Below are 23,704 nucleotides of genomic sequence, written 5' to 3' on the forward strand. Positions count from 1 at the left end.
TGGAACAAAATGAGACTCTCTAATTGCAAATGCAAATTGCAGAAAAGTTGCAACACATAGGTACTCCATCTAAAAATTAATAAAAGGATATTTGCCTAATCATAGTAAGGAAAATTCATTCAGATTGAAGAGAGGGTGTTTGTCTAGGGATATGGTATTGATTCAATTGAACACAGGTTCTTGGTAGTTCACTGGTAAAGCCTCATGACCTTCCTGAAAGTCCTCATGTTTTCCTCTCACCCCTGCAGGTGACAAGGAAGCCGTATGAACAATCAGAGTCTTAGTCCTCTGAGCCAATTAAATCTAAATGACAGATTTAATCCCTTTTAAAGGAAAGAATAGTTTAGCCCATATGCCAGTGTGATGCAATTAGATATTTCTTCTATCTTCCTCAGCTATTATGATTCTATCAGTCATTCATTCATTACCTTTGGAATGAATGGTCTATTGGGAACAGATTTTGTAAAGAATGGGGGTAAAATGAAGTTAAAGTGAAGTTCCCTTCCAGTTCAAAATCTATGACTTTGGTTTGCTCAGTGATTTAGATATGGAAGAAATCCCAATAATCATAGAATCTAAATCTTTCACCACTGAGATAAGGAAACTGAGGTGGTTATAGGTTAAATGACACTAATATCCCATACAAAAAGTGCCAGAGGCAGAATTTTAATCAAACTCTTCAGACTCTAGAACTAGTACTTTTCCCATTACAGGTGGGCTTCTATGGGATAGCTAGGTGGCACACAGTGGATAGAGCACAAGCCCTGGAGTCAGGAAGACCTGAGTTCAAATTTTACCTCAGACACTAAATAATTACCTAGCTGTGTGATCTTGAGCAAATCACTTAACCCCATCGCCTTGCAAAAACCAAACAACAACAACAACAACAACATAAAGACCACATAGAACTCTAGAAATGCCTGACAGTGGAACAACATGGGCAACATAGAAGTGGTAGAGAATCTTAATTGGATCGACATCATGACTAATATCCCAGTCTAATATCCTTTTCTTTCTCTGAATGTCCTTCCCCACTATTAAGTTTAATAAACCTCCTTGTGTCTATGACACATCTAGTACCTTTTCAATCATGCCTCTAATCCTAATCTTGAAGTCAATGAACTTTTTGACAATATTAGTTCCTGAACCAACGAAGATCCCTGAATTTAGAGGTCTTCAACCAATCTCTAATGATCTGTTTTCCTCTTCTACCACTCACACCTTCCTGAGTACTCAGGTATCTGTTCCCATACCTGCTTTTCCTTTCATCCTCTCTGCCAGTACAGAAATGAGAAAAAGCAATTCAGAAACTGATTTAATATAAATGTTATATTTGACATAAATAGTATAAAATATATAAAAGACAAAAGCAACTAGAAGTACATCTTAGGCCACTTCTCCAGCCCAGGCATGGTGAATCTTAAGCTCACTAAGCTTATGAGCTAAGCATGACTGTCATGACTATTGATTCTACCCTACTGGAGTCTGGTAGCAATCCTCTTGCTTTTTATTTTTTTAATATTATCTTATTATTTTTATTTCCCAAATAATGAGTTTTTAAATTAATCTATTCCTCCCAAATTCTAGTTGAGCAAATTAAATTAATTGAACAAACTTGAAAAACAGACCCCATTTTTATACCTACACTATATATATATATATATATATATATATATATATATATATATATATATATATATACCACATTGGTCATGTCTGAAAATGTATGACAGTAACAGGAGAATTCTGAAGAAGGGAGAGCTTAGGGGGAACGATAATGTGTTCAGTTTTAAACATTTTGAGTTAAGATGTCTGCAGGACATCCAATTCAAGCTGTCCAATAGGCAAATGGAAATGTGAACATGAAGTTTAGGAGAATATTTAGTGTTTGATAAATAGATCTGAGAATCATAAGTATAGAGATGATAATTAAATATATGGGAGATGATGAGATCACCAAGCAAAAAGAGAGCCAAGAAAGACGCCTTGGAAGATATGCAGGATAAGTGCCTGAATGGAGATCCAGCACAATAGAATGGAAGGAGTGGTAGTGGCATAGCTGGGTCAAAGAATATGCAAGGTTTGGTAACTCTCTGGGCTTCATTCCAGATTTCTTTCTAAAATACTTGGATCAATTTATAGCTCCACCAAGAGTATGCTACTATGCCTGTTTTTCCCATAGGTAATAATAATATTATTTGTAATTTTTTTCATTATGATTGTTGGTAGATTGTATTTCTTCCTCTAAAAAGTGCCTGTTCATATCCTCTAAACATTTATACCTCCTGGAGAATGGCTTTGTCTTTTAAATTTGAATCAGCTCCTTGTGAAAAAGTTGTTGCAAAGACTTTTTCCCCTAAATTATTTTTCCCTTTATTTTTACTACATTAAACTTGTCCCCCAAAACCTTTATACTTTGTGTATTCACAATTGTCTACTTTAGTCTTGTGTTGATCCTATCACTTGTTTAGTCATGAATTCTTTTCCTAATGATCCCCAAATGAAAATGATGTCTCTTTTTTCAGGAAAACTCCTTATGAATTTAGCCAGATGCTCTGGTTCATTCATCAAATGTCCAAGTCATTGGTGGAATTTTTAATAATATAATCACACCTTTTTGTGTAATTTATAGACTATACACTCTTTCCTCCCCTGTAGAGGGAAGAAAGGAGACCAAACAGAAAGATTATAAAATTTAGAACTAGGAGGGATCTCAGAGATCATCTCTTTGAACTATCTCCTAGAACATTAACCCTTCAATCCAATACTGAGTCATCATTTCCCAAAGTTTGTCTTTCCCAAGGGCTACTGCTGGAGAGCTTAGGCTCTCTTTTGAACTTGTCTTGGTTGTGGTCCTCACTGTTGAATTACTTGGTTGCTTTCAGGTGGAGATTCTGGGATTGGTCATGCCCTGTCAAAGTACCTGGATGAGTTGGGTTTCACTGTATTTGTTGGTGTTCTGAATGAGAATGGACCTGGAGCAGAGGCATTGAAGAAGGGCTGTTCCAAGAGAACCTCTGTTTTCCAAATGGATATTACCGACACAACTCAGATCAAAGAAGTTCAAACTCAAATTGCAGAAAAGGTGCAACACACAGGTATTGGCACCCTGCTGCTGTTCTAGGGAAGTGGCATGGCCTCCTTTTTATAATAATGACATAAGTGCTTGATAGCTCATAATGGAAAGCAATTTGGAGGGAAACTAATTTTAAATAGCTATAATGTGTCTTCTAGGTCTTCTCTAAACAGAATAAACACTCCTGATTCTTTCAAGTATTCCTTATATAGTATAATTTCTAGACTCTCTACTCTCCTAATGATTCTCTGCTGGTTGCAGTTCAATTTCTATCAAAATTGAAAAAATATTACTAAATGTCTACTATACTAGTCACTGATGGAGACAGACACAAAGAAAAAATATGATAATTTCTTTTTTAAGGAATCAAATTAAAATTGGGCAATCACTTGGATCCTTGATTTCAGCTCATTAAGTATTCTGTTCAGTGACTTAGATGATTTGACTTAACTAAAAAAAATTGTGTTGAAATTGGCTAAAAAACATTAGATATGATCAAACTTTTGGTGATAAGTACTTTTGTCATGTCCTGGAAATCTTTCCAGTTTACTAGGATTTGTTGGTACTGATACTCCACTTTGATAGGCTTTGGGAACCCAGGTTCACCTCCATGCCACAATAAGGCATCAGGGTAGGACCTTTGTGGAGAGAGATGACACAGGCCCAAATCCATCATTCAAAAAGTCCTTAATGTGTTCCAGGTAACATACTAGGTTCTGGAGATATAATGACAAGAATGAAAAGACCCTCAAGGAAGTTACATTCTATTGGGAGAGATAACATCTACATGTCATGCATAAATACACACATATACATATCTACATATAAACATATATATAAACATATATATTTATTAAATATAAATAATATAAAATATTCTATTTGGAAATGTTCTTCTTAATATGTTGCCTAAAATTGAAAGCAATGTTTCTGATATTGTCTGACCAAGAAAGAGGATTATCATTTTCCTCATTAAGTTCATCTACTATCTACTGGACCTGGAAGACCTGTGTTCAAATCTTAACACACTGATTTTTAATATCTATTTTTTATACATTGGCCACATTACTTCATTTCCCTAGGCTCTTTTTTAAATTGATAAAATGAAGTTGTCCTTAAGTAGATCTATTATTTCATCAATAAAGTTTCCATCCACTGGCACAGGATGTAAGTCATCTATGTTGTCTCAATCTATATCCATGTCTTTTTTGTAAATTCTCTCCTCAGGATTGATGTTATCCCACATAGTATATAGAACTTCCTCTGGTTCTGTACACAATACTGATATTAATTAAAACTGATTTCAAATTTTCTTTTTTTAGTAGATAAAATATTATTCATTCATATTACTCATATTAAGCTACCAACTAAAACTGCCAACTTTTCTCAAATAAAAATGCTTTTAACCATATGTCTGCAGTTTTACACTTTTGTATTTTCCTTTTTTGATACTAAGTGTAGAATTTTATATTTTTTATTATCATATTCTGTCTTCTTTATTGATGCCAATTGTTTCAGCTTATTGGAACTTTTCCCATCATATTAGTCATTATTGTCATTTTATATCCTCTAAAAATCTAAGACTGAAAAGCTTGTCATTCATGTCTTTAAGTTATTAATAAAAACAACAATATGGAATAAGACATGACTGGGAATATACCTTTAACACAACACTATAGATGACCCTGCAGGGTCAATCAAACTATTGATCAATACTTTTGGGGGAGGGAGAGAGGAGTGCAGTATGATCATTCAACCAACTATGAATCTTTCTTAGCCAGGCCATAGTTTTTGATCTTTTGTAAATATCTTGCTGAAATTCAAATGCTTTTTCTGTTAAATTAGTTTTGTAAGCTTGTCAAGAAAAGAGATGAATTTAACTTGACTTGTTTTTAGTGAATCCATCTTTGTCCCTACTGAGCATTATTTCATTTTCACAGTGCTTATAAACTATATGACTAACAATAGCTTCTTTGGTTTTATGAGAAATTTCAATTAAAATGTAGTTTCCAAAATTCTCTCTTCATTTTTGCATTGTGTTTCCATTTCTGTGGCATTTTCTTTATTAATAAAGCTGACATAACCTTTGAGAACCTGGGTCACCTCTTCCTCTGCGACTTATATTCCAATACTCTCTTATCTTTTATATAAATCACCTGGACATATAATATAATAAAGAACATTATATAAATGAGTTGAAATAGCATGATATAACATAGTAGTGCACAAGTAATATAACTATAAATCACCTCTCATTAATATAGTTGAGCAAATTCTGACATAAGGCTGCACAGTCTGGCTATTCTGTTTAAACCAAGGAGAGTGCTCTATTCAAAATCCATGGGCTATTGTGGGGATTTTTTCTTTTTCTTCCTCATTTCAACTCTGAATGTAGAAGGTGAGGCCCCACTCTATTAATAACAGAAATTAATACTTCCTCAATATACTCATTATTCATTGCTATCATCTTTCCCCCTTTTTTATGAGCCATACTATTTTTCACTGTGTAGAAGGTCTATTTATCCAGGCCTCCTCTCTTATTTTTATCTCTCTTCTCATGTTGCCAGCTACCTAGCAGCCATTTCTTTTTTAAAAAAATTTTATTCATTTATTTAAGGCAATGGGATTAAGTGATTTGCCCAAGGTCACATAACTAGGCAATTCTTAAGCATCTGAAGTCACATGTGAACTCTGGTCTTCCTGACTCCAGGGTCAGTGCTCTCCCTCCAATGAGCCAACTAGTTGCCCCACCTATTGCCTAAGTCGATATCTCACAGGTTTCTAACTCAATGTGTTCCCAATAAAACTCATTCTGTTCCTCTCAGTTCAAATTTATCCCTCTTTCAAACTTTTCTATTGCTTGTTTAGGGTTTCCACACCCTACTACTTTTCTTGGTACGTGATCTTACTATAATCCCCATCTTTTCTTTTTCATTTACTCCACAAATCCAAATACTTTTTAAATCTTGTAACTTCATTCTCTTAAATTTCTCTCATATGTTTGTCTCCAGGCCATGTTTTGGACATCAGTACCAGCCTTCTAATTGGTCTGTCTCCCTTGGTGTATCAAATTCATACTGAGTAAAATCCACTAGTTCCCTGTTACCTCTAGGACTAAAAAAAAACTCCTATGTTTCATATTTAAAGTTTTTCGCAACTTGGCTCCTTTCTCTCTTTCCAGTCTTTTAACACATTACTCCCTTTCAAGCACTGTGGAGTCTAATCATTCAGGTCTACTTGCCATTCCTCTCTCTACTCTATATTTATCTTGTATGTACCTATTTATGTATTAGGTTGTCTCTCTCAGTAAAATGTGATCTCCTTCCTTCAGAGGAAGAAATAAAGTTGACATGCTTTGCAAACTTTTAAGTTCCATTAAATGCAAGTCACTAATGACCTGTGTCACCTTAGGTTAGCCAACTCAGTCTCTCTTGGCCTAAATTTCCTAATCTGTAAAATGAAGAGATTGGTTTATATGATCTCTAAATTCCTTTTTATGAATGACACAGCACATACATTTCAAACTTCAGTCTTCTGGTTTTTGAATCTAATATTCATTTCCTTTATCCTGGAAATGCCGGAAATTCTGTTTCATATTTTCCAAAATTCTCTTTTCTGTTCTAGGATTGTGGGCTGTTATCAACAATGCTGGGGTCCTGGGCACCCCAGGAGATGGTGAGCTCCTTCACATGAAAATCTACAGACAGTGCATGGATGTTAACTTCTTTGGAGCTGTGGAAGTAACCAAGGCCTTTTTACCCCTCATCCGAAAATCCAGGGGAAGATTTGTCAATATGAGCAGTATGGCAGGTGAGTTGAATTTGAACCTTAGATCCCTTTCTACAAATCTAATCCAAGCAACAACAATCAGAGATAGGTTCCACTGAGAACCTTCTAGGAACTGCAAACTTCAATAGTCATCAGTTAAATTCTATTGATGTTAATATGATAACCTTTCTTCACATTCATGATATTGGGTGATGAAGATGATAATCTGAAGAGGCAGTTCAGTATTATGGACAGAGAGCTGACCTTGGTGTTAGGAAGACCTGGGTGTAAAGTCTTGCATTGGACACATGTTGGTTCTACAATCTTAGGCAAGTTGTTTCTCACTGTTTCAGTATAAGGACAAAATATTTGTAGGGTGGCAGACTATCCTGCCAATTATATCAATTGTAAGGTCAAATGTAAAAGGGCTGATACCTTCTGCCCTGATATGCCAATTGTAGGGGTGCAAATCCTCAGAGGTAATAAGAAGATACAGAAGAAAGAGGCCATGCCAACCTGGTTTTATAAGAGGAGAATGATTAGGGTTTTGGGTTAATTAGGGTGTTTACACATGAGACCCTAGTAGCAAGAGCACAGTATGGTGGGATGGATAGCCTCACTAACTCCAGGTCAGACATTCTAAAGAAATATAACAAAGGGGGCAGCTAGGTGGTGTAGTGGATAAAGCACTGGCCTTGGAATCAGGAGTACCTGGGTTCAAATCCGGTCTCAGATGCTTAATAATTACCTAGCTGTGTGGCCTTGGGCAAGCCACTTAGCCCCATTTGCCTTGCAAAAACCTAAAAAAAAAGAAATATAACAAAGAAAACAGTATCAGAGATGGTCCAAGGTCATGTGCAAGTGTTCCCATGAGATAGATGGAGTTTCTTTTGTTGATTACATTTACACAAGGGATTTTTCACATTAACTGTAAGATTTGAGGTCACCTTCACAGATTCTGGCTGCCAATGTACATCAGGAAACCCTGAAAACCAGAAATAGCATAAGAGATGCCAATTTGCTTTGATAGAAGGACTGTCTTCCCTTAGAGTACCTTATGTTGATGAAATCACAGCCAGTTCAAAATAACAACTCATGTTGATATAACTCGAACTTTACAAGCATTTTGAGGGCTGACCTATGCAAAACTTACCTTTTGCTTATATCTGAGATTTATTTACCAGTGTTTTGTTTTATTTTGGGATGAGATAAGAGCATGAGAAGGATTACCCCCGCCCCCAACAGATGTAATAATTTAGTACCAGAAAGGTCAAATAATGTGCTTACATTTACACAAGTGGTAAATAACAAAGCCAGAATTTGCACCTGGATCTTTTGACTAGAATTTTAGTTCTCTACTACACTAGACTGAGTAGACTTATTCATTTGCCTAACACCGATGAGCACTCTGGAGCAGAATCCAGGCTCAATAGTCGTCCTTTTCTAGACTTCAGCCTACTAAAAACTCTGATGTTGTTCTAATTTTTATTTGCACAATTTGGTTCCTCATTTTTTATTGACAGGGATTTTGACATACAATCCCCACCAAGATTTAGTCATCTCAATTTCATAGGCTTAGGGGCAGATTTGATGTTTTATAAATTTCCTCTTACTATTTTTTAATGTCTGATACTTTGTCCCTTGGTGTGGATAGGCAGGTATAATCAGGATTACCTAATGTGTTTTCTGGGAGCTCTTTCAGCTGGGGCAGATCTGGACCAGGTTGGTCTAGGTTGGGCCATGTTTTGAATAACTGGGAATAAAGCTGGATCTGGGGCACAGCTATTGAGGTCACACCTGGGTGGGGTGAATGATAACTAAAAAGTACAGGCAAGAACTGAAGAGAATGTAGGGCAAACATTCATTTGAAAAGAAGACAGGAATTCCTCAATGGAGTAAGCAAAGTATCTGAAAAATATTGCCATGTACCCTGTAAAACAAAAGAGAAGATTCAATTTGAAGCAATAAATTTCCATTTCAAGAAAACCTATATAATAAATGCATGTTGTTTTCAAAGATGTCCAGCTTTTCTTTGTCTCTTTGTAGTTTTTCGTTTGTTCTCTTCTGTGTACTTTTTACTTTGTTCCCCTTCCCCCAGAAGGCACATATGCATAGATATCCATAAACCATTTATACACATATACACACATAATATATTTGTAAGATTATATTATATTTATTTCCAATGGTCAATTATTTCTCTGAAAGTGGATAGCATATTTCTTCATAAGTTCAAACCTTTCCAGCTTTTCTAAATCAACCAGCTGGTTTCCAACATTACAGCAATATTTGAACAAAATAACATTCTGAGAGATTGTCTATGAAAGTTTTCCCCTAATTATCTGTGTTCCTTCTATTCTTGTATATACAGGTTTTATTTATACAAGAAAATTTTAATTTGAAATAATCAAAATTATTCATCTTACACTTCAACAATGTCTTACCATATAATATAGTTTAAGGTCTAATACTATTGAATCTACTTCCTTTACATCATTTTATCCCTGGCTTCTTTGAATTTCCTGACCTTTTGTTCTTCCAAATGAAAACTGTTATCATTTTTTCTACTCAATAAGATTTTTTAAAGTAATTTAATTAAGATGGTATTACAGAAATAGAAAAATAAGTTAGAAAAATTTGTCATTAAAAATTATATTGGCTTTACCTACCCACGAACAATAAAGATTACTTCAATTATTTAAATCTAATTTTATTTACATAAAAAGTATTTTATATTTAAGTTCATATAGTTTCTCTGTATTGGTAGGTATACTTTCAGGTATTTTATATGTCTAGTTATTATTAAATTGACTGAAACAATATCAAATGATATGGCTGACAGTGTAGTTTCCCAATTTTTGTCATTCGGTTAAATCTGTTTTATCTTTAACTTTGTCTGAGATCACAATTATTACTGTTTTTAACATAATAAATTCTAACTCCTGACCTTTATTTTTATAGCATTTCCTGAAAGCAAGATGTTGCTGAATTCAAATTTTTAATCTGCTATCAATTTCCATTTTATGTTTAAATTCATTCACATTCTCAGCTATAATTACTTGTATATTTTCCTCTTTCCTATTTTTCCTCTCTATTCTTCTATCCCATTCCTATCCTTCTCACTCCTGCTTTACTTCTACCTGCTCCTCTACCCACTCCTCCAAGAATCCCTCTCATATCCTGTTCTTCCCACCCTATCCCTTTGCCCTCTTGTGTCTTTCTTAATTTAGAAGACTTTTACACCCTTGTATATACACAAACATGTATGTATGCATATACTGCTTTTTCTTTTAACCCATTCCTGATGAAAGTAAGGTTTCAGCACTAATCACTCTCTCTAGTAGCTTCTTCTGTATTAATTTTTCCTTTTTTTGCCTAATTTCTCCTTTTTATCTCTCCCTACAGTTCTATTTGTTTTAGAATCATTCATCATACTGAGCTCAAGCCTTTCTTTCAAACTACCCAAAAAAGTCATAAAAAATTGATAATATTTTAGTATATTAAAAGTAAATATTTTGACTTTATTGAGTCCCTTATTATTGATCTTTAATGTTTACTTTATATTTCTCTTTATATAAGTTGAATTTTACCTTATGTTCTGTTCTTTTTGTCACAAATATTGAGTCTTTAAGTTTGTTAAATGTCCATTTTTTCATTCAGGATTATACTTAGCTTTGCTGGATAAGTTACCCTTGGCTGTAACCCCAGTTATTTTGCTCAATGAAAGACCTATGGTCCATGCAATAGGTATAGCTCTAGCCTTGGAGTCAGGAGGACAGGAGGTCAAATCTGACCTCAGATATTTATTAGATGTGTAACATTGGGCAAGTCACTTAACCCAGATAATCTCACATTCAGGGCCATCTCCAGTTATTGAGTCTCCAGTTATTTCCTGATCCATATCTGGCTACAGATAACTCTGGAGGAGAAGGTGAGCCTAGTGACTTAGCACAGCACCCCTTCACCCAAAACCAATTCTTGTGTTTCTCATCCATCACCTCCCTGACATTGTGGTCTTTTTTCAAGAAAGAAGGACAAACATTATCATCCTTCAATGAAGTTTCTGTTAGATCTTATGCAATCTTTATTGTTCCACAATATTTAATTGCTTTTTTTCTTGTTGCTTCCAATACTTTCTCCTTAACCTGGGTACTTTGTAACTTGGCTATGACATTTCAGTTAGTTTCCCTCCTGGGATCTCTTTTTCATAGTGATTGGTAAATGCTTTACCTTCTTGTTCTAGAACTTCAGGGCAATTTTCCTTGATAATTTCTTGAAAATGTGTCAAGATGCTTTTTATCATAATTTTCAGTCAGTCCGACTATTTTTATATTATTTCTCCTTGTTCTGTTCTCCAGATCAGTTTTTTTATGAGATATTTCCCATTCCATTTTTTCATTCTTTTGACTTGATTTTATTATTTCTTTGTGTCTTAAAAAATGTTATTAACTTTCCTTTGGCCAATTCTAGTTGTCAATGAATTATTTTCTTTCTTAAGTTTTTGATTCTCTTCCAAGTTGGTTGACTTTTTAGAATTTTTCTTGATTTTTTTTGGATTGCTCTTTCCCCCTTAGTTTTCCTTCCTTCCTTCCTTCTTTTCTTCGTTTCTTCTTTCCTTTATTTCCTCCTTTCCTCCCCCCCCCTTTTCTTTTTCTTCCTTTCTTCTTATTTTATTTTTATTTTTAGCAGTTATTAATGTGACCAAATACTTGGGGAATGCTCCAAGCCTCGGGTCCTTTTTTGCTGTTATTTATTGAGATCTGCCCTGGGCTTCACTTTGGGCTCTTATTTCCATTCCTAAGCCACAGCTAGTCAGGGTCAAGCTGTCCTGCAAAGGATCTTGCTCCTTGCAGTCCCTCTGGTGGCTGCTAACTACAGCTGTTCTGTCTTCCCTGGAAATAAAACCAAAGACTTGGCTTGGTTTATGTTTGGCCTTTGCAGTGTTGACCTGGCTGTGTTTGCACTTCATTCAGGAGAACCTCTGCCCCTGGAGGTTAGGTCTTTCCTGGGATCTTCTTAAGTTGTCTTAGGAAAACAAATGCTTTACTCAGCCTTCTGTTGCTCAAAATTCCCACTGAATCGATGTTCTGTCTTTTTCTATGGAGGAAATTTGAAAAGCCCCAATTTTTCTGACCTATTCTACCATCTTCCCAAAATCCTCTCCCTCAAAGACTTTTTTCTTACATTAGAAGTGTATGTGGAGAGGGCAGAGGTAGGTCTAGAAATGATATTCTAGGCAACCAAGAAGCTGTAGTTTGTGTGTGTGTGTGTGTGTGTGTGTGTGTGTGTGTGTGTGTATAAACCCAGCAACTCCAGGATTCAAAAATACCTTAACAGCCCATAAGGATGGATTGAATCTAATAGAATGATATTTAATAAAATAATAATAATAATAATAATAATAATAATAATTCATGACAGCATCTTCAAAGTGCTCACTATGTGCCAGACCCAGTAAGCTTTACAATTATAATCTTATTTGCTTCTCACAACAACCCTGGGAGTCAGGTGCTATTATTATCCCCATTTAACAAATGAGGAAACAAAGGAAAACAGAGGTGAAATGACTTGCTCAAGGCCACACAAGTATAAATGTCTGAGGTCACATTTGAACTCAGTTTGTTCCAACTCCAGGGCCAGTGCTCTATGCCCTTCTTCACCTAGCTGCTAGTAAATGTAATATCCTACACTTGTGTTAAAAAAACAAAAACAACAAAATCAGTTATGCATGTACTGGATGAAATATTTACAGATATTAGTTCCTATTAATTGAAGTCAAGAAGAATTGAGTTTAAATCTTACCTTATATTAACTATCTGTATGATGCTCAGTTTCAGTTTCCTCATTTGTAAAATGGGAAAAATAACAACATAGGGCTGTTAATCAGCTCAACTGAGATAACACAGGTAAAATACTTTGCAGACCTTAAAATTTTAGATAAATGCCAGCTATCTTCATCATCATCGTCATTATAAAGGTCTAGGGCTTTTAGTAGATGTAATCTTAATATGCATCAATGCAATACATGACAATACTGGTGTGATTAGAGGCTGTTTTAGAACCTATAAGATCAAGAATGTTCCTAGCAGCTCTTTTTGTGGTGGCAAAGAACTGAAATTTGAAGGGATGCCTATCAATTGGGGAATGACTGACCAAATTGTATTATATAATTGTAATAGAATACTACTATACTAGAAGAAATGATAAGCTCAATGATTTTAGAAAAATATGGCAAAACTTGCATGACATAATGAAGAGCAAAATGAGCAGAACCAAGAGAACATTGTATATAGCAATAGCAATGTTGTTTTAAGAACAACTTTGAGTGAATAAGTTATTTTTGACTATTATAAATATCCAAATTAAACACAATTGACATATGAAGAAAGATACTTATTTGCATCCAGAGAAAGAAATGATGAATAGAAGTATGTATAGAATAATTTTACATACACATATGTATATATAAGCACACACAAAATTTGTTTCTAATGGTAGTCATCCTAGGGTGGGGAAGGGAGAGGGAAGGAAAAAAAAGAAATTTACATGATAATTTTGTTGTATGTTTGAAAGGAACAGAAAGTTGTGCATAGAAGATTTGCAGTTTCATGTATATTTTTTATTGTACTATGTTATGGAATTGCTTGTTTTATTCCATAAATTTTTAAAAGGCATAAAAAAGAGAAGCATAATGTCCAGAATGAAAGGGAGAAAGTCCTCCACCAAGGGCAGACTGCTTTAGGGGTTCTTTGTTTGGTCTTGTAGACCACATTTAATGAAAGATGTTGCTTTGGGAGGTATCTGGAGGAGGAAGACCAGAATGGTGAAAGATCTTGAAGGTGACCATACCAAATGAAAATTAGTTTAAAAGCCTGTGGTTTTTTAATTTGAAGGAAAGAAGAATCAGGAGACTCATGAGAGGTGCCCTTAAGTATTTGAAGGGCTGTTCCTTTGAGTTACTTTGTGGGGGGCCCACAGGGCAGAATTATCATCTCTGAACCCAAGTATAAAAGAAGTAAATTTCCACTTAGTATAAGGAACACTTCAACATTTAAAACTATTCAGTGGGATGAACTGGCCTCTGATTTGAAGGGGATTGTGGAAGAGGATTTCTGCTTCCGGCACTTTGAGATAACTTTAGAGGGACTTTAACCTTCTCTGTTCCCTCTTAAGAAATCCTGGTTCTTTCCTCTGCTGGATGCCATAGTCACAAATTTCTTCATCCTGGATGTCCTTAATCTTATTAGTGTCTTTCATTTTTCAAGTGCAGTTATCAATTAAACAATAAATATTTATTAAATTCCTAAACATGCCAAGTGCTGGGGAGCCAGAACTGATTTCAATACCCCAGAACAGAGCAGAAAGGGCCAGAACTGTTATCTTCCTTGTTTTGGATCCTCTACATCAATTCACCAAATCCTTAGTTGTGGCAGACCCTCTCATGACTGGCTCTGACTGAGACTTTGGTCATGGATAATGAAGTGGGAGATGACAATTAGGAAGCTTTGATCTGTGACTTACTGAAAACTAATCAAGAGAATTCATCTGGAAAATTCCTCTTATTAGAGAAGGTGGGTTCTCACATGTTTGTAAAGGAAACTGGGAGCAAAGAGAAAAAAGGGTGGAACTCAATTGTGTTCTGGTGTACTGCCAACCACCTCATTTGGCCTTATTATTTTGCCAAGCATCTGTTTGCTTTCCTATGGTGTCACTGAGTTACACCCTGCCTAATCTTTAATGCTTGGTCTGGGTCAGAGCCAGATGCCCTTTCTCCAAGTGCCAGCCTTATAAGAAGACCAATACTTCTAAAGGCTGAAATTTCCTTCTATTCACAAGTAAACTCAACTTAGAGCTGGGGATTTTTTTTCTGTTAATTGTATGAAAAAAATGACCAACCCCTTCCATGTGTTTTCAATTTCTAGCACTGCATACTTTGTATATCTTTTTTGAGGAAATTTCTGTTTCCATTTGATTCCCCCCGCCCATTTTTCTTTCTTTCAAGGAGGGATGTGGTACAATGGATAAAGGGCTTTGACTGAGTCATGAGAACTGAGTCAAATCCCATGTTGCCCATTCTTTGTTGTGTGATCTGAGGCAAGTCACTTCTCTCTCAGCCTCAGTTTTCTCATATGATATTAATATCTATCATTTATACAATGCTCACTATGCACCAGAACTCTGCTAAATGATTCACAATTATTATCTGACTTGGGTTTCATGACAACCCTCGGAGGTAGGTGCCATGATTAAATCCATTTTATAGACGAGGAAACTGAGGTAGATAGAGGCTAAAACTTGTCCAGGATTACACAGCTAATGAGTTTCTGAGGCTTGATTCTAACCAGGTCTAGTGATTTGTCCATTGTAATGCTTAGCTGTCTCAAAAATACTTGCCCTACTGAATTGCTGTGCCCAATAATTAGTAGGCACTATAAAAATGTTATTATTTTTACTATGTCTAATGAAATCCCTAGAGATAAAGTTCAAAGTACTATTTAATCATTTTATTAGTTAGGTGAGCAATAACCAATAAATTGAAGTCATTGGTCTCTCTAACTTACCAAAGACCCCTTCTAGGAGGTATAGGACCCTTTAAGTCTAGGTATGTTTTCCTTCCGATTGATCTGACTGTACATCATTAGTTTATGTGGTTTTTTAAAAAAGTTTTTACAAGGCAATGGGGTTAAGTGGCTTGCCCAAGGCCACACAGCTAGGTATTTATTAAGTGTCTGAGGCCGGATTTGAATTCAGGTACTCCTGACTCCAGGGCCGGTGCTCTATCCACTGAGCCACCTAGCCACCCTGGCTATACATCATTAGGATCTTCTTATAAGGCAACCCTGATTGGTAGATGGGTTGGCTTTCAGGTGTGGTTGATTATTCTTCTCTCTGACGGAATGCCATTTGCTCCATGAGAGACAGTTACCTCCAGCTTAATCACATGTTTTCAATGGCTTGGTCTCTCATCTATAGACCAGGTCACCTCAAACTTTGGAAAAGGGAAAACAAGAACCCAAAGAGTCACCCCCTGGGAAGACCTTAGCTCAAACTGACTTCTGATTAGGGTTAAATAGAAGCACCCCTTCTCCCCCCAGCTAGTTAAGAGCAGATTCCCTGGGGATTGAGAATGATTATTTAGTTTATTATACCTTCAGAAACTCCTTGAGAAATAGAGTCTGAAGACATGAATGATTCACAGAGAGATATTGCTATTAAAAAAAATCTTAATTTTCTTCATTACTAATCCCATACCTTGATGTCAGAGTAGGGACCCCTGGCCCATATTGTGGAGACTACTGAAGCTCTGTTGAAATGTAATTTTTTATTAATCTTCCAGATACCTCACATAAATTAACCATTATTTTGTTAGTGCCTAACTGTTGCAAAGCTCTGTAGTAGTAGTAGTAGTAGTAGTAGAATGAAATATGACCATTGCCCTTATGGAGCTAATAATAATAATGATTTACAATTTTATATTTGAATAAAACTTTCCTTACAACTACTCACTGAGATAGGTTGTATAGATAATATTATCCCCACTTTAAAGAGTAGGAAACAGAGTCTACTAGTTATTGTAAAGTGATTTATTCATGGCCATAGAGCTAGGGTTAGGATTTTGATTCAAGTCTTTTCTGACGCCAAGTCAAGTACCAATGTACCCAGAGAGTCATGGTGTGATTGGGGCTAAACTGGAGGGTATCTCAGTTAATTGCTACTTAGAGTCCACTCTACACCCCCATAAAGGGCAGGTATTGTTTGTGCTTATTCAGGGGTAATATAGGGCTACCTAAGTAATGGGAAACAGGTTGGTCAGTTGAGTATTTGGGGGAGTTTCTATCTTTTATAACATTAATTTTGTAATCTTTGGTATAAGAGTCTTCACAAGAGGTACTGGGAGGTCATGGAGCATGGTCCATATGGCTCTGAATTCCTTAATCCCTAAGCTAGGTCAAAGGAGTTTTAGAATATCTCAGGTAAAATAAAATTCAGTTACAGGGGTGGCTAGGTGGCACAGTGGATAGAGCACCGGCCCTGGAGTCAGGAGTACCTGAGTTCAAATCTGGCCTTAGACACTTAATAAATACCTAGCTGTGTGGCCTTGGGCAAGCCACTTAACACCATTGCCTTGAAAAAACAGACAAACAAAAACCTAAAAAAAAATTTCAGTTGCTCCTGGTTGTCTGTGTTATCCTTCATCAATCATATTATCCTGCAACCATCACAGGGGCATCTCTCTCTCTCTCTCTCTCTCTCTCTCTCTCTCTCTCTCTCTCTCTCTCTCTCTCTCTCTCTCTGTTATTGTTAGCAAGATTCTTGCCAGAGTCCTCCTCAACAAGTTAATCCTTCAACAAGAAGATGGTTGTCTACCTGAAAGCCAATGTTGCTTTAGAAAGGGCTGAGGAATGGTCAATATGGTGTTTACTGTTCTGGATAACAGAGGATGCTCTTGTGATTTCCCACTCAACAAGGGAGTGACCAGGGTTGTGCTTGCTCCCATGCTTTTTTTTTTAGCGTGTTGTTTTCAGTGATGTTATCAGAAGCCTTCAATGCAGACAAAAATGGAATCGAGATCAGTCACCGAACTGACAGTAAGTTATTTAACTTGAAAAGGCTACAAACCAAGACTAAAACTGGAGGGAGAGTTGGTGAATGATTTTTTTGTTTGCAGATGATTATGCACTCAATGTAGCCTCTGAAGCTGAGATGTGACAAAGAATGGATTGTCACTTGTGCTAATTTTGGCCTGATAACAACAATAAAGCAGAGAATTCTCCATCAACCAGTACCATGCCATTTAAACATAATTGGTCGATTTTGCTTGCTGTGGATAATTTCTCTTATCTTGGCAATATAGATGAGGAGGTTGATGCATGCATTGCCAGAGCTTGTTCAGTGTTTGAAAGGCTCAGAAGTAATGTGTGGGAGAGAAGTGGTGTTAGGCTTCCTTTCAGGTCTGCCGACCTGTTAAGCTGACATCATTGTTGTATGCTTGTGAAACCCGAACAATTTACCAACAAAATATACTAGAATAGTATGCCTTGCCAGTAAACTGAGTGGCTTCTATTTGAATTGTCTTAGGAAGATGCTGAAGATGACCTGTCAGGATAAGATACCAGACACTGAGGTCCTTTAATGAACTGAACTGCCAAGCATTCAAACTCTTCTGCAGAAAGCACAACTCCAATGCATTGTCAAAAGTATATTTGCCTAAAAGACTATTTTATCAATAACTTGTACAAGGCAAGTGCTCACACAGAATCCAGAAGTGATACAAGAATACTTTTAAGATCTCTCTGATAGACTTTGGAAATGATTGTGGGACATGGGAGGCACTGCTTCTGCACATGCTTCTGCACACTTCTGTGTCAAGAAGGCATGCCAACATCAAAGAAGATGTGCTCTATATGCAAAGCAGAATTGCAGTAACTCAAAAAGAAATGTGAAATATATAAATTTAGAGACATCTCCACTCCTAATATTCATGTGGAATATTTGTGTCAGTCTGGCAGAGCCTTCTGAGCTCAGATTAGTCTGATCAAACAATGTCAAACACACTGACATATTGATGTTATTTTGGTCCTTTTAGTTCATGAAGGACAATAAACAACCATTATTACTCATTAACTTGGGGGCAGGAAAGTAGTGCAGTGGATAGAATGTTGGCCCTGGAGTCAGGAAGACTCCTCTCCCTTAGTTCAATTTTGACCTCAGACACTTACCAGTTGTGTGACCACTGTTTGCTTTAGTTTCCTTATTTATAAAAAATGAGTTGAAGAAGGAAATTCCATCTGGGGTCAGGAAGAGTAGGCTATAACTCAAAAATGACTGAGCAGCAAAAGCAGCACCAGGCTGAGAGCTGGAATACATTCCAATAAATGGAAAATAACCTAGTCACTGCTCTGAAGCTAGAGCAGTGGGAAATGGGGGAAAAACCCCATTGAATAACCATGTGAATAATGAGATACATACATGATACATGTACAATATATGAAATATGACTTTAGTAGGGAAAGATCTTCGGTTGGGGGGGGAGAATGACCTCCTGTACCATGTGGTTTTAGAGATGTATCCTGAAGGAAGCCAAGACTAGTAAGAGGCAGAGATGAGGAGGAAGAGCCCCCCTCACCCCTCCTCTCACAGTCATGGGAGACAGTGCCAAGACAAAACAGAAGATGGCATGAGGAATGGTATATAGGCCAGAATGCCCGGATTTCTCATGAAGTATATGTTTAAATGAAATATAAATCTGGTGATTCTTAGGAGATGTTATCAAGGACAAAAATAATAGAATAAATTATTAAAATTTGTTTCCTCATGTTTCCATATATGTATATATATATATATATATATATATATATATATATACATATATAATGTATATGGGGCAAAAAGGCCTATTATTTCATTGAACTTTGACTGTTCTTTACCCCAAATCTTCCTGAACCCTGGTTCAGGTTAAGTTTTATTTTTTAAAAAAATCAATTTCATGGGTTTCAGATGGCAAAGGTGTGTATAGTCAGAAGATTGTCTAAAAAAAAATCTGAACTTTGTAGTGCACTGAAAGTACAGTTTGAGTCAATGTTATAATCTGACAATTAAAAGAGATAATTTTAATCAACTTATATCTGGATTATTGTGTTCAGTTCAAGGAGGACTCAAAAGTTTATCTCTTATTTTTATAATATATTTTTATTTCATTAAATATTTCCCAATTACATATAAACATTTTAACATTCATTTAAAAAATTTTAAGTTCCAAATATTCTTCTTCCTTCTGCCCCTTCCCCATTCCTTGAGAAGGCAATCATTAAGATTTTTATTTTACCTGTAAGGTAATGCAAAACATATTTCCACATTAGCTATGTTGCCAAAGGAACTGCACACACAAAAACCAAGAAATATAAAGTTAAAAAATTTATATTTAATTTGCACAACAGTTCTCTTTTGGGAGGTGCACAATTTTTTTCAATTCGGGTCCTTTGGAATTGTCTTGAAAAAGTTTATCTTGGGAAGGAAGATTTCATGCACAATACTATAGCCAAATTGTCTTGATTGCTGGTCCCCATTTATAACATGTCAGTCTCCCATTACCAGGCATTTGCATCAGCTCTGTCTGCCATGAATGAAATGCTCTCTTCACCTGTGCTTCTTGCACACCTCACCCAGCTCAAGTGTTGCCTCCTTCAAGAGGACTCTTTCTGATTTTCCCAGTTGTTAGCCCCTTCTCCTCCAATCATTTTGTGCTTGTGATATATATTTATACTGTATTTAAGGGCCAATTAGGTGGTGCAGTGGATAGAAAACTGAGACTAGAGCCAGGAAGACCTGAGTTCAAATGTGACCTGGGTCATTTGCTGACTGTATGACTCTGGGCAAGTCATGTAACCCTGTTTGCCTTAGTTTCTTCATCTGTTGAGTGAGAGAAGGAAATGGCAATCTACTCTGTTATCCTTGCCATGATAACCATGAATTCGTAAAGAACTCACTGATCATGACTGAACAATTGTTGAGCTAAACCAGAGGGTATCCCAGTTATTACCATTTAAAGACCAAATCTATATTCCCCAAAAGGGCTTATTCAGGGGACACATAGGGCTGCTTGAGTAGATTGGAGTAATGGGAAACAGGTTTGTCAATCAAGTATGTGGAGGTGATAAGGGCTGGGTCTAAAGATAGGGGAAAAAATACCCTTACAGCTTAGAAAAAGTGAATAGCATGGATACACAGGAGAGTGGCTATGCCTAAGGTCAATGTTTATCTTCTGCACTGATATTCCCCAATAGGGGAGTCTCTATGAAAACAGGTGATGACAAACATCAAGGCAGTCATCATTAGATCTCAGAATCTTGGAATCACAAACATAATCTCAGAATTACTGAATCAGAATCTCAGGACAACCATAGAATCTCGTAATTATGCAATCATAAACTACAAAATCTCAAAATTGTAGAAACATAGAAGCTGTTACAGGATATCCAGTCTAATTTCTACTTGGACAGGCATAATCTCTATAGTATCCCAAACAAATATTCATTCAGTCTCCACTTGGAGACTCTGGAAATGGGCATCTCACTATTAAGTTGACAGTTTTTTTGTTTGTGTGACTTTTCATTCCTATTAGAATCCTAAGTCCTTGTGGGGCATGGATCTACTGCTCTATTATTGTGAAAACTTGTATATCTTCAGTACAAGGGCCTACACTTAGCAAGTGTATTTTAAATGTCAAATAAATAAATGTGTATTTTTCTATATCAGAGAAGCTGAACTTACCCTATTTTATAATTTTTTGGATTATTCAAGGGTAGAACTGCCATGGCCTCAGCTCTTAGGGATATGTATTAATCGTAGTCTTCAAAGTGGTAATTCAAATCAGTGTCTATCATAAAATTAAATACTTTCATAAAATACCCTTGTCTTAACTATGTCTCAACTTCTTGTTGTAATTATTATAGGCTGTCCCTTTAATTTTATAAGCATTAGTTGAATACAAATATGTCAGATACTATGCCAGGTACTGGGAATACAAAGACAAAAATGAAATATTCCCAGTTGCCAATGAGCTTATGTATTCTTCTGGAGTGTAGCTTTGTGTATGTGTGTAGGTGTGTGGACATAGGTGTGTGGGTATGTGTGTATGGGTATGGGTGTGTATGAGTGTGGGTGTGTATTGGTGTGTGTGTGTGTGTGTGTGTGTGTGTGTGAGAGAGAGGGTATGTAAGGGTATAAGGATGAGGATCTTAAGTATATAAATAAATATAAAATATTTGCAGAGTAAAGACAAAGTCATTTCAGGGGAAGGAGAACACTAACAGGTTGGAGGGATCAGGAATTTCATATAAGTGATACTATGTGACTATAGTTTGAAGAAAACCAGAGATTCTATGAGGTAGAGGAATGAGAGCATTCCAGGAAAAGAGAGCAAATTGTGAAGAAACACATAGATGGAAATTGGAATGTTGCTCTTGGAAAACATGAAGTTAGAGTGAATGTAGGGAACAAACTGTGATCAGTCTGAAAAAATAAGTTGGATCTAGACCGAGGACTTCTAGTGCCAGACAGAAAAATTGGTATCTTATTCTAGAGACAATAGGAAGCCCCCAAAGCTACTTGAGGATCTGAATAATGCAGGCAGCTGTAAGATTTATAAATATCAATTTAACATTTATGTAGAAGACAGATGGGAGTTGACTTCTTACATCCTGCTGGTCTAGTTACATTATACCAGGAAATGACAGTTGTATTCATCTGTGGAGAAACCTCTGTTGTTTATCAATAAACTTGGTTGTCCTTGACAGCTAATCCCTCCTTTACACTTTTAGGTCTTTGGGCAAATATTAACTGACTGCTTTGCTTTTCTGCCTGATCCTAAGAAGAAGCAGGATCTATAGATTAGCCATTTGGAATAATTGATCTCTACAGGTAGCAGCCACGAGACACTGATTAAATCATGGACTTTGAAACTCTAAGAAACTCTTTCCCAAGCTTACTAGAGAGAAAAATATATTTATTTGTATCAATTGTTAGGAATAATATGTTTCCAGACAAACAAACTCTTAAGATAAATCCATGGATTTTCTCCAGGTCAAGGTTTGATTTTTTTATACAATATTTGTATTGATGCTAGCATTGACATCTGAGCTTCAATGAATTATGGAAAAAAATTCAATAAAACCTAAGTTTTAATATTTAGTTTAAAAAAATTGAACTCCCTAAACACAAGATAGAAGAAACTGTTAAAAAGCAGTTTATAAAGGAAAAAAATCTTGGGATTTTAGTTTACTGCAAGCTCAGCAGGGTGATGTAGTCAACCAAAAATTCAAGGCCAATTTACCCTACTTTAAGATTGGTATAATATCAGGAATAAGGGAGGTACCTATCCTCATTTGGATCACCTCTGTAACATTGTTCGAAGTGCCATATTTTAGAAAATAATTGCTTGTCTAAAGCACATTCAAAAAAACAACTCAATGAATGAAGGTATTTTATTATAAAATAATTGTTTGAGGTAATAGGGGAGTATATCTTAGAGAAGAGGAGCTTGTAGGGGCAGTTAGGTGGTACAGTAGATAGAGCACTGGCCCTGGAATCAGGAGTACCTGGTTTCAAATCCAGCCTCAGACACTTAATAATGACCTAGCTGTGTGGCCTTGGGCAAGTCACTTAACCCCATTGCCTTGCAAAAACAAAAGAGGAGCTTGTGGTAGGTGATTGGGATAGGTTGGGGAATGACAGTTGTCTATGCATTTGAAGGACTTTTAAAGTAAAAGTATTAGGTTTATTCTATTTGATTCCAGAAGAAATAGAGGTAACAGGTAAAAGTTAAAGGGATGCAGGTTTGGATTAATCTAAGGAAGAACTGTCTGTGACTTGACTCCTGCTTAGGAACAGGTTGGACTATATGACCTTTTGAAATTTTTTTTAACTCTAGGTTTCTTTAATTTTATGGTTATCATTTCATAATTTAATTTTTAAAAATAAAACATTTGCCAATCTGTATTTTTTGGCATAAGCTAACTGTATTTAGCTAATGATAGATAACTTTTATATAGCATATTAAGATTTTAAAGCTCTTTGCATATATTACTTATTTGATCTTTACAACAATCCTGTATGATATATACCATTATCATTCTCAATTTATATATGAAGGAAAGTGAGGCTTAGAGAGATTTCCTAACTTATTGCTGATCATGCAGCTAGTAAATGTCAAAAGACTTGAACTCTTTATTCCAAATCCAGTATTCTTTGCACTACAATTAATTACCTCTAAATAACTGAGATATAAATAGCTCTTTAAAGTTTACAAAACATGTAATATATATGAGTTTATTTACACCACATAACAACTCTGTATGGGAG

The 23,704-nt window shown here is 35.9% G+C and overlaps 1 protein-coding gene across 1 annotated transcript in view; it reads left to right on the forward strand.

Moving 5' to 3' along the window:
- HSD17B2 (hydroxysteroid 17-beta dehydrogenase 2) overlaps window positions 1–23,704 on the forward strand; it is a 97,101-nt gene that overhangs the window by 35,788 nt on the left and 37,609 nt on the right. The window contains exons 2-3 of the mRNA XM_074209751.1: window positions 2,886–3,098; window positions 6,701–6,886. Of these exons, the coding sequence (XP_074065852.1) occupies window positions 2,886–3,098; window positions 6,701–6,886 (399 nt within the window). The remainder of the gene's footprint in view (window positions 1–2,885; window positions 3,099–6,700; window positions 6,887–23,704) is intronic.

The sequence above is a fragment of the Macrotis lagotis genome, chromosome 1 (assembly GCF_037893015.1).
Source record: "Macrotis lagotis isolate mMagLag1 chromosome 1, bilby.v1.9.chrom.fasta, whole genome shotgun sequence".
In the NCBI taxonomy this organism is placed as follows: domain Eukaryota; kingdom Metazoa; phylum Chordata; class Mammalia; order Peramelemorphia; family Peramelidae; genus Macrotis; species Macrotis lagotis.